Source organism: Silurus aristotelis (genome assembly GCF_946808225.1).
Source record: "Silurus aristotelis genome assembly, chromosome: 22".
NCBI lineage: Eukaryota > Metazoa > Chordata > Actinopteri > Siluriformes > Siluridae > Silurus > Silurus aristotelis.
In genome coordinates this window covers 13,350,684-13,365,509 of record NC_139595.1, presented here as the reverse complement: position 1 = coordinate 13,365,509, position 14,826 = coordinate 13,350,684, and the positions used below count along the sequence as shown (strand labels likewise).

General features: G+C 38.4%; 1 protein-coding gene across 2 annotated transcripts in view; it reads right to left on the bottom strand.

Annotated features, from left to right (window-relative positions):
* esyt2a (extended synaptotagmin-like protein 2a) overlaps positions 1 to 14,826 on the bottom strand; it is a 54,588-nt gene that overhangs the window by 3,991 nt on the left and 35,771 nt on the right. Inside the window, exons 9-19 of one of the 2 annotated variants that reach the window (XM_083525631.1) lie at positions 14,647 to 14,823; positions 14,140 to 14,222; positions 11,977 to 12,025; positions 11,071 to 11,160; positions 10,161 to 10,256; positions 9,803 to 9,904; positions 4,631 to 4,705; positions 4,002 to 4,088; positions 3,233 to 3,382; positions 1,896 to 2,317; positions 1,635 to 1,730 (exon numbers count right to left, since the gene is read on the bottom strand). In XM_083525631.1, coding sequence (XP_083381757.1) covers positions 1,635 to 1,730; positions 1,896 to 2,317; positions 3,233 to 3,382; positions 4,002 to 4,088; positions 4,631 to 4,705; positions 9,803 to 9,904; positions 10,161 to 10,256; positions 11,071 to 11,160; positions 11,977 to 12,025; positions 14,140 to 14,222; positions 14,647 to 14,823 — 1,427 coding nt within the window. The remainder of the gene's footprint in view (positions 1 to 1,634; positions 1,731 to 1,895; positions 2,318 to 3,232; positions 3,383 to 4,001; positions 4,089 to 4,630; positions 4,706 to 9,802; positions 9,905 to 10,160; positions 10,257 to 11,070; positions 11,161 to 11,976; positions 12,026 to 14,139; positions 14,223 to 14,646; positions 14,824 to 14,826) is intronic. The other variant, XM_083525632.1, reaches the window with a different exon arrangement.

Genomic DNA, 14,826 nt, shown 5'->3' with positions numbered 1-14,826 from the left:
AAAATTCCAAAATTAAAGATTGTTCAACTTTATATCTGGCTTTAGCAAATCATAAATTTACTTCAGTGCCTTCTGACTTGACGCAATGACCCTTTCACAAACAGTCCTTTGTATTGTGTAAAAAAAAAAAAAGAAAAAGAAAAGAAAATAGTACAAAGGTTCTTTTTCTGTTCTGTCTCCAGGAAGATGCAGCTCTACCTCTGCCATGTGAATCTGTGTTCTATGTGACTCTCAAGACGCGCCTCGGTCTCAGTAGTATTGCGATACGTTATTCACGTAGCAGCAGTGGTGCTGAGAGAACACGCTTGAGAAACAGTTTAGTGAGGAGAAAATCAATCTACATATAAAATATTGGTCCAAAAATACTTGTTTACTTTCTCTTAAATAAAAGTATAGCACATGTACTAATAATTATGTATAAACAAACTGTTTTTTACTGATGTACATATGCAAATACCAACTTGTATCCGATGCACACTTGATTAATGCATCACATCCCTATTTTTTTATGCCAAAGCACCGATGCGAACTGGTGAATCTTATTAATCGTAATGTATACTGCATATTCAAAAGTTGACCATCAGACCATCTATGTATTTCTGAGCATCATATTTCAGATTTCGTCTCCCCTTTGCTGGTATAATAACCTCTACTCTTCTGGGAAGGTTTTCCACTAGATTTCCACAGCCTCAAGAACATTAATTAGTTCAGGCACTGATGTAGAGTTTAAAGGTCTACACGGTCGGGAATCAAGTTCTTCCCCAGTTCCGTGTAGTCAAGTTTATATATATATAGCACTTTTCACAACAGACATCTTCTCAAAACAGCTTTACAGAATTTAACAGTGAAGGTGAACGATGTGTATTTATCCCTGATGAGCAGCCATGGCGACTGTGGCAAGGAAAAACTCCCTTAGATGTTATGAGGAAGAAACCTTGAGAGGAACCAGACTCAAAAGGGGAACCCATTTGGGCGACATCAAGAGTGTGATTATAGTCTTTAAACAATACAAAACACTGAAGAGTGAGAACTAACATGAGTACTGGAATGTAAGATTATGAGTAATGTTCTTTCTACAGACTTATACAATCAAACTCAGAATAGCTCAACATTTGAGATCCAACACCTGCTTCTCCATGCATGTAGTCAGGGTATATCATTGTTTCTCCACTCCAACCATTGCAAACCACATCAGTGTGGAGTTTGCAGCACGCACAGGGACATTGTCCTGCTGTTTCAGTAAACGGAAGTTGTAAAACTACAGCATTCAAGACATTCAATACAAACATGTGTCTCCAGTTGCCTGGCAAAAGTTTAACAAAAGGCCCACATACAAGATGTGATGTGTGTCTGATTAGTAACTTTTTTCTTTTTCCATTTCATTTTTCCCTCTTACTGGTTTTAAAACAAAAAAGTAGCAATAACTGTAAGTCACTCTGGTTAAGTGTGTCTACCAACTGTAAATGTTAATGGAAATGCCGTGAAACACCATCAGAAAATTTCACCAAAATTTCAGGCACTTCAACATTGGCTGATTCTCACAGCTTCCCGTTAGCTGTGTACCAGTGCTAGAAATCAGTTCTTTTGTGTGGATTTGTGTATATATGCCTACATGCAGATTGTCATGTGATTACCTGCAACGATGTACCACTACTATGAGTTTGTGTCTTTGGGAGCTGTGTCTTATAGTCAGCTCAATCTCTCCCAGGGGAAAATGACCAGTGGAACCACTGTAAAAACACGCATATCATTATATTTATTAGTACCACAGTAAAAAGCACATTTTCCATATTTCTCCTTTGTTTAAATGATCATTTATTAATCATAATAATTAATAATGGGTTTAGAACTGCTAAAAAAAATATATAATCAAGTGTGTGTGTGTGTTTCTTTACTTCCGGAGATCTTTAAGTCTAAGTTGTAGCTCCTGGGAAGCGTATGGATGAGAGATGTCGGAGGCAATACTTGGTGTCGGCTCCTTGCTGTTTAGGTTCATCTGAGAGTCTGAAATTGCCAAGTTAGATGTACTCCTGCCTTTATCGGCCAGACGGACCGGTGAGTCCTGCAATGGGGTGCTAGGGATGGACTCATTCAACCCTAGGAGGTCAGGGACAGATTGATAATCAGAAACATGTGGGATCTGTGAAGAAGGCTTGGAGCTGGCACCAGAACCTGAGGTTTTAGGGGTGTTCTTTGAACTTGAGGCATTTTGGGCAAGATTGGAATTCGAGGCATTTGGAACGACACTGGCACTCCGATTGCGAACCTGCACGGATGACGGCTGGTCTGAAACGGACAATTTCTCCAAACTGAGAACCTGGAACACACAGCAGATTTTCTGTGAATACAGATCTGTTGAATCTGAAGTACAATTTTAGTACTACTTAATTAGCCCATATGTATTTGGACAATACCGTAATTTCCGGACTATTAAGCGCACCCAAATATAAGCCGCACCCACTGAATTTGACAAAGATTTTTATTTTGAACATAAATACGCCGCACCTATCTATAAGCCGCATTGTCTACATTGAAACAAATGAACTTTACACAGGCTTTAACGAAAGTCAGTGTCTGTTACACGGCTTGTATCTAAACAGTAGCCTACCAAGAAAGTCATTGTTCACTGTCTTCCTCCTTCCTTTCACAACTATTTCTCTCGCGAGTTTTTCTTTTGGCATCGTCGTGCGTTTAAAAATCACCATCGGTGAAGCTTTTCTCCCGATGCTGTGCAGCTCAGAACACAGGTGAAGTGCGGTTTTTCATGCCTGGTTGTTTTCAGCGTGATGAATGATTCACATTTCCTGTTGACAGTCCGAGTAAGCGGCAGGTCAAACGTCAAAGGAACCTCATCCATATTTATGATGTGGTGCGGCCCGATTCAGTGGGAGCGCATCTGATTTAATATAAAGAGTTTCATTGGTTCACCTGAACCCGTTCGGGCAATTTTATTGGTCTAATGTTATGGGGCTCAGTTTTTTGGCTTGAAGCTTGTGGCACCAGGAAAAACCCAGGAAAAATCCATTAATTAGCCGCTTCGTTGTTTAAGCCGCGGGGTTTAAAGAGTGGGAAAAAAGTAGTGGCTTATAGTCCGGAAAATATGGTAATATAATTTTCACAATATTCCCTTTCAATCACACTTTGATGACTATTTTAAAAGAGGCAAAAAGAAAGAGGCAAATAGCTATGGACCACATTGTATGTGTTTATGTATGAGTGTTGTATTGTTTACCCTTAGAGCAATCTTCATTTTGAGAGTAGCATTGGGTCCGGCACTCTTTAGGGGAAATCTCTGACTGAGGGTCATCTGCTCAGCCTGCAGCAGCTGGCTCAACGGAAGAGTAAAATTCCCCAAAGTACACTCATGCCTCTCGTCCTTTACCTAAAAACACAAGCAAAAGGACGTATGCAATGCAGCGTGGGGACATGAGATTTACAATACAAAATTCTTTACCCGAAAGAGATTTCTCGACTCCTAAATGATTACTAAAATGATCCCATGTTTGAATTCCTTTTTTTAAAGCTGTTTTTCTCCTGTATAGAGCAGGGGCTCTCAAAATCTAATTTCAAGATTTTCATGATGTGGAAAGCCCAGAAAATATCTCTAAACATTTATTTTACTGATGCACCATGTTTCACACTGAATAAACATGATCTTGAGTGGCCTCCTTTTTAGGAGCACTGACCTCATCCCTCTTGACACCTTTGGGATTAACTGGAACGCTGACTGCACCCCAGCCCTCCCCCTACATCAGTACCTGGCTTTATTTACACCCTTGTGGCTTTGAATGAGCACAAAACTCCACAGTACACCCCAAAATCTTCTAGTGGAACATCTTTCCAAAAGACTGGAGGTTAATACAACAGCAATAAGGAACTACATGTGGAATGGGATGTTAAAAAAAAAGCACACAAATCTTATGGCTAGGTGTCCACAAACTTTTGTCTATACAGTATATATTTATTGCCATCTTTGTGTGTGTATTCATGTATGTTTTTACCTCCACTTCTAGGTCCTGACTCTTTGGGTTATGTATTAGGAATGTGAAGGCCTCCTCCCAAACAGGCTCATTGGTTTTATAACGTGTCTGTAAACAGAAGAACAGAAAATTCAATAAATAGTCAAACACCGAAATATAATGCAATATGTCAAACTGAAGACAGGAAAATGTAGACATAAATACTACAGAAATATTGACTAAATGCAATTCTGGTTAAATGTGTTAGTTTGATTGCAAATATTGTGGTAATTAAACCGATGTAAATCAGATTTTTTTTTGTTCTGGTACATTGGGGACTGTTGGTGAATCAGAATGATAAAAGCAAAAGCCATAATTTCAGGCTATTTTATTCTTCTGACTGAGATAAGGCGCAATATAATCAAAAATAGTATTATTGCTACAAAATATCTGTAACTTTGATGTAGAGGCTTTAATGATTGTTGAGCTTTGTTTTCTTTTTAATTAGGAAAAATACCCACAGTCTAATGTGTGTAGTGGTGTGCAGTTAAATGTTAATGATTCATGAACATAATCGCAAAATAATCCAACACACTTTTGCTGTAATGTGAATTAAAATAAACCCAAAATCCAATCCAACAATACAGTGTGAGTGTGCGCTTTACTCTCACCTTACTCTCAAAAACTGTGTGTCCGACCTTAAACTGGACCAAGGGACTGGGATCACTGGTGACTTTCTTCGCAGACTAGACAGTACCAAGTAAAAAGTATAAATATAAAAAATTATCAAGTTATGAATTAAATGTCTCGGTTTCAGTCCTTGAACAAACTTGAACTTGATCAGAATATAAAATATATATAGAAATATATTTTGTACATAAATCATTGAACAAATCGATGTAATTTGAAATAAGTTTTCAAGTGTACCAAAGGTATAAAAAAAAAAAATCAACAACTAATTCAAAATATGTTTACCCAAAAAGTTATTAAAAACTGATTTATTAGAGACACATATGCTCAGACCCAGACGACTTCAAATCATCGCGTAATACACAGTAGTCACAGTGGCCATGAAATTGTTTATTTGTCCATGAGAGACAAATGTCTCCATTTCACATGCTAAATCTATCAGATATCATTTATGTCATGCAGCCAAAAGACAGGTTTCAAATCAATTCATTTTTACAATATTTTTCCAGCACATGCAAACATTGGCTAATGAGAAGCGAGACGTCTGGGCCAATCCATCCTCCTCACACACATTACACTGCTCAGAGTCAACTTGGAAAATAAGAGAATAAGAATTTAAGCTTCCTGAAGGAATTTGAAGGAAGTGAACTTGGAAAATGTGTGACCAGATTCTTCAAGAATAACTGGTACTCTGTTACCACAATATGAGGCAGAAATCACGATTGTCATGTTTCTGATTGGAAATATTCTCAGGTCTCAATTTCTCAAGTCTCTGGTAGCACTGTATATATATTCAGCAGCACAATCAATCAGCGTGACACCTTTGCAAGTGTTCCGACATATACAATGAGTTATGCTTATGTTTATTTACTGAGGTAGGAAGGAATAGAAACCACATGAATGAATGTTTAGAGTACTGCTTCATGTGTGGCTCAATGAGATCCATTTTAACATGCAACTGTCCAACGGTATAAAGAAAAATGGTAAGAGGAAGGAGAGTAGAATTCGTTTGCGGACTCAAGATTTCATTTTTAGCAAGAGATTCTTGGTGCTGTCACAGAACATTCAATTCCTCCCTGTGAAATAGTAATTAAGCCTAAATCTTAGTGGACTTAAGGTGTGGTGACTGTTACTGTACATCAGTAACCTGGCAAAACCTTTTTCAAATCATTTTCTCAAAATCACCAGCATATACACATACATAAGGAAAATAAGTATTTAAACACCCTGCTATTTTGCAAGTTCTCCCACTTAGAAATCATGAAAGGGGTCTGAAATTGTCATCGTAGGTGCATGTCCACTGTGAGAGACATAATCTAAAAAGAAAATCCTGAAATCACAATGTATGATTTTTAAACTATTTATTTGTATGATACAGCTGCAAATAAGTATTTGAACACCTGTCTATCAGCTAGAATTCTGCCTTTAAAATGTCCACCTCCACTACATGTATTATCCTAAATTAGATGCACCTGTTTGAGGTCGTTAGCTGCATAAAGACACCTGTCCACCCCATACAATCAGTAAGAATCCAACTACTAACATGGCCAAGACCAAAGAGCTGTCCAAAGACACTAGAGACAAAATTGTACACCTCCACAAGGCTGGAAAGGGCTACGGGGAAATTGCCAAGCAGCTTGGTGAAAAAAGGTCCACTGTTGGAGCAATCATTAGAAAATGGAAAAGCTAAACATGACTGTCAATCTCCCTCGGACTGGGGCTCCATGCAAGATCTCACCTCGTGGGGTCTCAATGATCCTAAGGAAGGTGAGAAATCAGCCCAGAACTACACGGGAGGAGCTGGTCAATGACCTGAAAAGAGCTGGGACCACCGTTTCCAAGGTTACTGTTGGTAATACACTACGTCATGTTTTGAAATCATGCATGGCACGGAAGGTTCCCCTGCTTAAACCAGCACATGTCCAGGCACGTCTTAAGTTTGCCAATGACCATTTGGATGATCCAGAGGAGTCATGGGAGAAAGTCATGTGGTCACAAAATAGAACTTTTGGGTCATAATTCCACTAAACGTGTTTGGAGGAAGAAGAATGATGAGTACCATCCCAAGAACACCATCCCTACTGTGAAGCATGGGGGTGGTAGCATCATGCTTTGGGGGTGTTTTTCTGCACATGGGACAGGGCGACTGCACTGTATTAAGGAGAGGATGACCGGGGCCATGTATTGCGAGATTTTGGGGAACAACCTCCTTCCCTCAGTTAGAGTATTGAAGATGGGTCGAGGCTGGGTCTTCCAACATGACAATGACCCGAAGCACACAGCCAGGATACCCAAGGAGTGGCTCTGTAAGAAGCATATCAAGGTTCTGGCGTGGCCTAGCCAGTCTTCAGACCTAAACCCAATAGAGAATCTTTGGAGGGAGCTCAAACTCCGTGTTTCTCAGTGACAGGCCAGAAACCTGACTGATCTAGAGAAGATCTGTGTGGAGGAGTGGGCCAAAATCCCTCCTGCAGTGTGTGCAAACCTGGTGAAAAACTACAGGAAACGTTTGACCTCTATAATTGCAAACAAAGGCTACTGTACCAAAAATTAACATTGACTTTCTCAGGTGTTTAAATACTTATTTGCAGCTGAATCATACAAATAAATAGTTAAAAAATCATATATTTTGATTTCTGGATTTTTTTTTTTTTTTATATTATGTCTCTCACAGTGGACATGCACCTACGATGACAATTTCAGACCCCTTCATGATTTCTAAGTGGGAGAACTTGCAAAATAGCAGGGTTTTTTTAAATACTTATTTTCTTTACTGTATATATATACACACACACACACACACACACACACACACACACACACACACACACACCCTATGTTGCCAAAATATTGGGCCACATGGTCATTTCGTCTCAATGCGCTGTTATGATTCCCTCCACTCTTCTGGGAAGATGTTCCACTAGATTTTTGAGTGTGCTTATGGATATTTGTGTTCATCAGCCACAAGGGTATTATGAAAGGCAGGTACTGATGTAGGTGAGGGGACCTGGGGTGCAGTCAGCATTCACATTCATCCCAAAGGTGTTCAGTAGAAATGAGATACAGCAGGCCATTCAAGATCACTCACTTTCTGCACAGGGGCATTGCCATGCTGGAACAGGTTTGGGTTTCCAAGTTCAAGTGAACAAGTGTACAATTGAGTGCCTCCAGCTTTGTGGTAACAGTTTGGAAAAGAACCACATATTGCAGGAAAGGTCAGGTGACCCAATACTTTTGGCAATATAATGTGTGTATATTGGTCTAGTGGTTAGGATGCGGCGCTCTCAACACTGCGGCCCCGGTTCGATCCCCGGTCAGGGAACCAACCCCAGCCATTAGGGTTGCACAAGCCTTAGTGCCGGTCCCAAGCCCGGATAAATGGGGAGGGTTGCGTTAGGAAGGGAATCCAGCGTAAAAACATGTGCCAAATCGAACATGCGGATGGTCCACTGTGGCGACCCCTAACGGGAGAAGCCGAAAGAAAGTTTAATGTATGTGTGTGTGTATATATATATATATATATATATATATATATACAGTACAGACCAAAAGTTTGGACACACCTTCTCATTCAAAGAGTTTTCTTTAATTTCATGACTATGAACATTGTAGAGTCACACTCAAGGCATCGAAACTATGAATTAACACATGTGGAATTATATACATAACAAAAAAGTGTGAAACAACTGAAAATATGTCATATTGTAGGTTCTTCAAAGTAGCCACCTTTTGCTTAGATTACTGATTTGCACACTCTTGGCATTCTCTTGAGGCCTACTTTGAACAACCTACAATATGACATATTTTCAGTTCACTTTTTTGTTATGTGTATAATTCCACATGTGTTAATTCATAGTTTTGATGCCTTCAGTGTGAATCTACAATTTTCATAGTCATGAAAATAAAGAAAACTCTTTGAATGAGCAGGTGTGTCCAAACTTTTGGTCTGTACTGTATATATATATATACACACACACACACACACACACACACACACACACACACACACACACACACACACACACACTATTAATAATTTTATTACTTAAAACCATGGTGTTACAAGTCACTGAGGATGTCTTAGTAAAGTCTAATGTGTGGGTTTTTTTTCCCTAATGATATTCAGAGAATCTGATCCACTCATTAATTTATTTATTATTCCAAATCACACAATGATTTTATCACCTTATTTTGCAACTGTTTACTCTCACAGCTTACTTCAGTAAAAAACAACTACCTTTTACGGCTATATTCGTTAGAAATGGAAATGTTGATGGAATCGAGGAAAATATAAACGCAAAATATACACACACGCATACCAAACTGTACTGGGTAATTTACATCCCTCACACGTGTGATCTGCCGCCTAAGTCACATGAAAAAACAGACTAACTATTAAAGTAATAGGAATTATGAAGAATCAGTGGTATAGTGAGAAATTTATTTTTAGGAAATACATTTGTCTGTATAGTTACATTGTTTAAATGGATGGTAGTGGGAAGGTGATGACACTAATTAAACAAACCAAATGTGTTTTTTACACGAAATCTGATTAAACAGGGTTTTTGATTATAAATGACCTTTTTGGATGTTTTTTTTTGTTTACCTTATTATAGCATATGACTTCTTGTTTGACATTCACTCCATGCTATGATAGCCATACACACGTTTATGCATTTGGAACAGGGAAATATTTCAGATCTCAAACCCAAAATCCAGATCCTGAGTTACTAAATAGCACTTATTTGATGCAATATGATACTGTGTGTGCAGTGTTGGAGTGACTGTGTAGTGAGTGATTCACAACAATACTTGTCTCAATGACTGAAAAAATGAGAAAACAGTGTTGCGATGAGTCTTTTCAATGTGCAATTTGTGGCAAGTTTGTAACATTAATATGTGAAGGCAAACGCGCAAAAACACCAGTCTTTTGAATGATGCCATTAGTAAACCAGGGCTATATTTTTTAAAGGTTCCAAGCAGAATTTTTTTTAATGCATGCATTTCTGCAAAAATACTACTTAAAAAAAAAAAAAAAAAAGCACACAGACGAACTAAAAGTCCTGCAGAAATCAGGAAACACTCAAAACACAGGCAAACTCAAAGGAATGCAAAGTGAAGCAAAGAAGCACAAGCAGAGGCAAAAGACTCACAAACAGAGTTCTGTACAGTGTTGCTGTGTTCTCACAGAACACGAACCCAGCGGAACGACGCTCCTTCAGACAGCCGCTGGACAGATTGCCTTCAAACACACTCTTCACCACAAGATACACCGTGCGAGAGCAAGGAAGGAAAAGAAAGAGGCAGAAGCTGAAACCGGGAATAAGGAAGCGGAAATACAGAAATGACAAAATGTGTGGTGAAAAAGAACTATCGGAAGGGAGAAACCATGAAATAGAGAGGAACCATAGTGAGGAAACACGCACGCACGCACGCGCACACACACACACACACACACACACACACACACACAATATAAAAACATGTTTTTGTGCATATATCAACACTTACAGGCAGGTTTTTGGCTGAGTCCAGGTGTACAAGCAGTAGTGCTGAGGAGAGACCATCATTTGCTTGGCCTTTATCCGCCCTAATACTGCTCAACACCTGCAACATCAAACACATCCTTAATCCTTAAACATCACCAGATTAACCTGCATACACACAGCTGCTTAATAAATTCTCCTCTCTTTCTTCCTCTCCTCACACACACATACAGTTCGCATCACCTAAGCACATATTGGTCCCAATACAAGTATAATAAATAAAGTTGGTGATATGTTGAAATAGTCATTTAATAAGTGTTGGCCACAGGTCAGCGTAGATCCCGTGAGCGGAGCCTCGTGAATATGGCAGAAATTATTCAAATGTCAAATCCAACTAATTATTAGAAATGTATTAGAAAATCTAATAGGATCTAAAGGATGCAATCTGACACGATGTATCTCTAAAAGCTGTAACCGAATCATTTTTGTAAATGTAGAAATAAAACCACAATTAAGACACTAAACTTTGCAAGACGATTAAAGGCAAAAAAGCTTCAGAGAAGAAAAATCTAAATTGTATTCTACTGCACAAAAGTCGCAGTACATAAGAAACATTACGCATGCGTCTCAAATTCTTTGTGTTTTTCAGCACAATAAAATAAATAAATAACAATGTTAAGTAAAATAATTTCTATTTATTCACCATTTGAATAGTCCAATACAAGTTTAGTTTGAGCAGATTTATGTAGTAGTAGTAGTAGTAGTTGTGTGTGTGTGTGTGTGTGTGTGTGTGTGTGTGTGTGTGTGTGTGTGTGTGTGTGTGTGTGCGTGTGTGTGTGCGTGTGTGTGCGTGTGTGTGCGCGTGTGTGCGCGTGTGTGCGCGTGTGTGCGCGTGTGTGCGCGTGTGCGTGCGTGTGCGTGCGCGTGTTAGTTACCTGGTCCAGTTTTTCTGGTGTGGCAAGAGGTGTGAGCCACTCTAGCTTCAAGTGTAGTTTTCCTGATGTCACTTCGTCCAGCTCAAACAACTACACACACACACACACACACACACACACACACACACACACACACACACACACACACACACACACACACACACACAAATATATGTATAATTGTGACCCTCAAATCAAATCTATATATTAAAGCTTGGACTGTCAATAAGTATTCAGTAGAATTTGTCTCTAGAAAATGTCATGTCAAATAAAACACTTTGATTTGCACAATCCACATTCCAACATCAACACCCACATGAATGAAAAGTTATGTGGAATGGTTTAAACAGTAAAAAGAAAAAGTAAAATTTACCTGACATTTCATCAATTGTCAATGATTTTCTGTGTACAATACCTGTTCTGGAAAGTTCTTTTCCAGTAGATTTTTATAGTGTGCCACAATAGCGTGAGGAAATTCAAGTTCTGATGAGGATGAGGAGGACTGGGGTGCAGTCAACATACCAATTCATTCCAAAGATGTTCAATAGGTTTGAGGTGAGCACTCTATAGCAAGCCAAAAGATCTTTTGCTCCAAAACATGAAAACCATATCTTCATGGAGCTGGCTATATGCACAGTAGCATTGTCAATTTTGGAAGAGCTTTGGATCTCCTAGTTCAGGTGAAGAGGAAATCTAATGCTTCTGCATCCTGCACCCCCAATTTTGTGGTAACAGATTGGGGAAGAAACATAAATGGCTGGAAATCTCCAGTGTTCAAATACATTTGTCCAGATCCGTTTGGGTAAAAATACAGTTCCCAAGTGACAAACATCATTCATTATTTAAAGAAAATAAAACAAAAATAGAATTGTGTGTGTGTGTGTGTGTGTGTGTTGGGGGGGTTACCTGATCAACTTTCTGCTCCTTCTCCAACTCATTCAGGTCAACCATAAGCCTGGAAGCAGAAAGAAGTCTATTTAAGACATTTGAGAACATGAATTCCATACAATTGAAACCATTTATTGATGTTATAGTGCACTTTGTTTAACCTGCTTATTTTCAATTAGGATTCAAAGCTAAAAAAAGGGTTTTTGTAAAAGAGTAGTAAGAAAGAAAAAACAGTAAATGGTAAAAAAAATAAATAAAAATGATTGTGACGGTTAACGAGTATGTCAAGCCCTTAAAAAAAAATATACACAGATCAGTGAGAGCATGGTCATGTGACAGTTCTGGGTAAACCTCTCCCCCTTAACATGAACCTTATGGACAATGTGACAGTGTGGTGTAAAGAATGTGAAATAATTGGAGTACTGTATGTTTCGGACTATAAGCCGCTACTTTTTTCCCACGTTTTGAACCCCGCAGCTTAAACAATGAAGCGGATTTTTTTCCGGTTTTACAAACTGCAAGCCAAAAAACTGAGCGACATAACATTAGGCCAATGAAATTTTCCGAACAGAAAACGAAAAAACGCACTTCTCCTGTGTTCTGAGCTGCACAGCATCGGGAGAAAAAACTTCACCGGTGGTGATTTTTAAATGCACGACGATGCCAAAAGATAAACTCGAGAGAGAAATTGATGTGAAAGGAAGGAGGAAGAGAGTGAACAATGACTTTCTTGGTCGGCTACTGTTTAGATACAAGCCGTTGTAGCGTGCTGAGTCTGGGTCAAGGGGATAGCTCGCTAACTCCAGTTGCAACAGAAATCATATAAGCACAGACAGGTTTCCAAAACTCGTGCTTTTTTATTTTTCTTGACAACAGCGTTACGGGTTAGTCAAAGAAACGTAGAACTAAGCATCAGAAAATAATACAGACATATTCCTCGGTCTTGCACACATGCAGTAATACCGGAAAATTTTGCCGGAGGCTATTCCCAAAATGCCGCTCTGCTCTTAAAGGAGCCACAGCATATTTCCCCCTTTACACCGTGTAACAGACGCTGTCTTTCGTTAACGCCTGTGTAAAGTTCATTAGTTCCAGTGTAGACACCTCTGCAGCTTATAGACATAATAAAAATATTTGTAAAATGTGCAGCTTATATATGGATGCGCTTAATAGTCAGAAAATTATGGTATTTACACAACCATTCTTTTTTTCTTAAAAATATGTGGGAAAGCTAAAAGTAGCAAGCTGTCCGAGGTAGAAATCACACACACACACACACACACACACACACACACACACACACACACACACACACACACACACACACACACACACACACAGAAAAACCTTTTTAGCATTCAGAGGAAACAACAATAAAGTATAGAATAGATTACAGTAAAAAAATATACAGTACATACACAAGTCACTAATGCCACTTTCTATCTGTGTGTAAGTGTGTGTTTTCAGGTATGTGATGCTTTTCCCAATATTATTATTATGTCATTAAATAAAAAAAGCCCTTCCCATAAAATTATCCTATAAAACTAAAATGTCATGTGCAAAATATTGTGATATTACCGCATCTAACATACTATATGAAGAAAAGTTCTGGGACACCTGACATTTTTGGCTGTTATATAACAGTTATATGTTATATGGTTGTTCTCCAAACTGTAAAAATAAATTCAAGGTACACTGTTGTATACAGTAGGATCTCTTTGGATGCAATAACAAATATTTTCCCTGAAACTTGAATTAGGAGACCAAAACCTGTTCCAGCATGACAATGCTCCTGTGCAATTTCATTCATTGCATATTCTAGATGTTTATATCTTCAGAACTGAAAAAAAACTGAGCGCGAGTGAATTTGTAATCAAGAGAAATCCCTAGAAGCTTTAAAATGTCAAAATTAAAGATTGTTAAACTCAATATGTGGATTTAAGTACACTTTTATACATAAACAACTTTTTTTTTATAATACATAAAAAAGCAAAGCATCTAATAAAATAAATGTTTACAAAATCAGATTATTCTATTAATCAAACAAACAATCAATCAAATAATCAAACAAATAAATAATCACCTAATTGAATATTAAAATAATTGTTAGTTGCAGCTATACCTTAAATTTAATCGTATTACAGTAGAAAATTGTAAAATCTTTGCTACAGAAAAATTCACCTGCCAAGGAAGTCATCCTCATCAGGGTCTTCATCATACAGCTCAATTTCCAAAGACTGCCCAGGCTGATCATACACTAATGCCTGTAAAACACACACACACACCACAAATAAGACTACTACTTAACTACTGAATATAAAATCAGAGCAGCACTGTCTGGCTCTGTGAGGCCTCGGTTTTCAAATGTTACACAGCCAACATTTTTCAAACAACACAACAACCTGCGTTACCATGGTATCTTTAGCTCGCTTCATACATTATTCAAATCGATTCATTTTTACTTGTAGCGCTTTTAACATTAGGACTTAGGACATTGTGTCAAAGCAGCTTTACACAAATAATGCGTTAATAAAGCATGAATTAGATTGTTCTTAATAATTGTACGTTTGTCCCTAATGAGTGTGCGGGTGGCGGCTGTGGCAAAGAAAAACTCCCTGAGATGGCATAAGGAAGAAACCGTCCTTGAATATACTATCGTGATTCGAAATAAGGAATCACCAAACAAACCTCATATACTTCATTCCATTTGGGATGCAGGCAGTCCTTGATGACCTTGCTGTGAAAGAGCTGATTACCAATCTTAATGACCCCGTACGGATCAGACTTCCCTTTGATTAGACCACCCAGATATGTGTCTTTAGCCAGCAGATCCTGGCCTTCTAGAAAATGTACTCGTAAAACACCCTG